Consider the following 2,933-nt stretch of genomic DNA (forward strand, 5'->3'; position numbering starts at 1 on the left):
GTCGGCCATCACTGGAAAGAGAGGCCCATTGGACACACAAACTTTATATGCCCCAGTACAGGGGAACGCCAGGGCCAAAAAGTGGGAGTGGGTGGGTAGAGGAGTGGTAGGGAGGGTATGAAGGACTTTTGGGATAGCATTGGAAATGTAAATGAGGAAAATACCTAATAAAATATTTTAAAAAAATAAAAAAAGGTTTATTTATTATTATACATAAGTACCCTGTAGCTGGCTTCAGATGCACCAGAAGAGGACATCAGATCTCATTATGGGTAGTTGTGAGCCACCATGTGGTTGCTGGGATTTGAACTCAGGACCTTCAGAAGAGCAGGTAGTGCTCTTACCCACTGAGCCATCTCCCCAGCCCCTCAATACCCTCTTTTGAGGTTCATGGGCACCAGGAAGACACATGGTGCATATATATACATATATATAGGCAAAATATTCATTATGTACAAAATAAATCTAAAAAAATTTAATGGTCCATTTTTTTTTTCAAAAACATAGAGTGGCCCTCAAATACACATGAAGATTTTGAAATCCACACAAATGAAAACACTTCTCATCTCCGAGACTGGCAAACACTGAAAAGTCTGCCCACACATTCTGATAGTGAGGCTTTGAGGAAGTGTGCACGCTCACACACGGCTATGGGAATTCACACCCAACGAGCCTCTGGAGGGAAAATCAGCAGCACACCTAAGAACCTCGAATGTGCACATGCCGTCTGAGCTAGCACTTACAGAAATATGTGCGATAAAAACCACATGTGTGTACATATCTATTTTCTTACATTGGAAAGGTACTTAAAAGTTGAAACTACAGTACCACACAATACTCTTATATCCACACTGAAATGCTGCTATGCTGTGACCTGCAAGCTCTGGACTCAACCTGTCCTGGGGCGACCAGAAAATGAATATAAAGCAAACTCCCAGACATCCACGAAGAAGAGCTGGGGTCGGGTGGGACATGCAGTCTGATGGAGACTCACCAGCTGCCTGATGCTTACTATATACAGTGTTTACTATGTACAGCTCAACAAGGAGGCAGGTTAGCTGATTTGGGTAGGGGGTCAGTTGGAGGGGAGCAATTTCAGGCTACAGTCACCCAGGAGGAAGACGTTATGGTTGATACTTTCTGGACATCCGTACTCAGACCTTGCCTTTCCCCTGAGGCTGACCTGGCGAAGGAATTACCATTCCCACAAGTCCCTGAAACGATAGTGTTCCTGTCAACCAACCACACACATTCACTTAGGACTTCATTTGTTCTCCACACTATTATATACTAAAATGCCTTAATTGTTGATAAGTCAGATCGTTACACTGCCAATACTTATTTAAAAATTAAAACCAATAATGCTTCTGCCAGGAAGGCATGGTGACATACATCTTTAATCCCAGCACTTGGAAGGCAGAGGCAGGCAGATTTCTGAGTTCAAGGCCAGCCTGGTCTACAGAGTGAGTTCCAGGACAGCCAGAGCTACACAGAGAAACCCTGTCTCAAAAAAACAGAACAGTTTCTGCCATGAAAAAAAATGTTTTATATTGAGGTATTATGTATGTATACATATATATATATTGCTATTGAAGCCCACTTCATATTGCTTTTAAAATTCAAGATTATTTGTAATCTCTGATAGTTGGGGGTGGGCAAGCCATAGCATTATATATACTTTTCTATCTCTGTGAAAGAAAACAGTTAATGAATCCTAAACTAGAAATGTCTGTAGAGTTGGCTGATCTGTCCTTATTTGCTGTATAGACACTTCTGTATCATGTAAGCGTCCTTCATTTGAGTACATTCACTAAACACATATTTGAAGAAGTAGACAGGTGGGAATAACCATGTTAGATGACTAGTATCAAAGAGCGGTGGCCGGAGAGCTAGCTCAGTGGTTAAGATACCTGGCTGTTCTTCAAGGGGACCCGAGTTCAGTCCCCAGAACCTACATGGCAGCTCAGAGCCTTCTGGAATTCAAGTAACAGGGGAGTCAGTGTCCTCTTCTGACCCTTGTGGACACCATGCATGCATATGGTTTACAGAGATACATATAGACAAAAACACCCATACATATAAAATTAATAATAATAATAATAATGACAATGATATTTTAAAAGAGAGAGCAATGGGGGTTAGAGAATTGGCTCCGTGGTTAGAGCTCTGGTTGCTCTTGCAGAGCAGCCAGGTTCAATTCCCAGCACTGACATGATGGCTCAGACTAACACTCAGTGCTGGAGTTCAATCCATGGCCTCTCACCCTCCGGGAAGTGGTTGATGACATGGTAGCAAGGACGTTGGCAGTATAGTCTTTGGAACAGTAAAGGGATAGAAGTGCCCACTTAGCCATGGCAGGTTTCACTAGCCTATGAAGTCTAGCCTCCAGGGCAGAACAGAGGTGCTCACGTTACTTTACCATTCGGTACGACGATGGCTTTCCCGCTGATGAGCCATTGTTCTCATGACTGATTAAAACACACTTGATCACAGGCAGATCTTGGTTTGTAACGGTCTCAAGAATCATTACTGACAAAACAACTGTAAAACAAAGCAAAACAAAAAAAATAATGACGTTGGTACGGGCACACTGTAGGGAGAAAAATCAGCATATGTCTTACCACAGAACAAGAGAACGAAATGCAAGCAGGGGGGTGGAAGGGGGAACGAATGGGTGAAGTGAGTGCAGGAAGGAAAATTTCATGAAAGCTGTTGTAGCTCTGAATGACAGCAGGGCATCCCATGGAGCTAGCTGTAGCCATGGCAATGTTCTCCCTCTGTGCTGTCCAACATGGTGGCCACCACCTACAAGTGGCTGTTAAGCGTTTGCAGTGGGACTGGTGAAACTGAGAGAGAAACTTAGGTTGCTAATTCTGGGATCCCGTAGTGGACAGTTCCCTCTCCTCTCCTCTCCTCTCCTCTCCTCTCCTCTC

General features: G+C 43.6%; 1 protein-coding gene across 1 annotated transcript in view; it reads right to left on the minus strand.

Moving 5' to 3' along the window:
* The window catches only part of Flt3 (fms related tyrosine kinase 3), a 70,013-nt gene that overhangs the window by 48,570 nt on the left and 18,510 nt on the right, over positions 1-2,933 (minus strand). The window contains exon 2 of the mRNA XM_021162840.1: positions 2,420-2,541. Coding sequence (XP_021018499.1) covers positions 2,420-2,541 — 122 coding nt within the window. The remainder of the gene's footprint in view (positions 1-2,419; positions 2,542-2,933) is intronic.

Source organism: Mus caroli, chromosome 5, assembly GCF_900094665.2.
Source record: "Mus caroli chromosome 5, CAROLI_EIJ_v1.1, whole genome shotgun sequence".
Taxonomy (NCBI): Eukaryota; Metazoa; Chordata; class Mammalia; order Rodentia; family Muridae; genus Mus; species Mus caroli.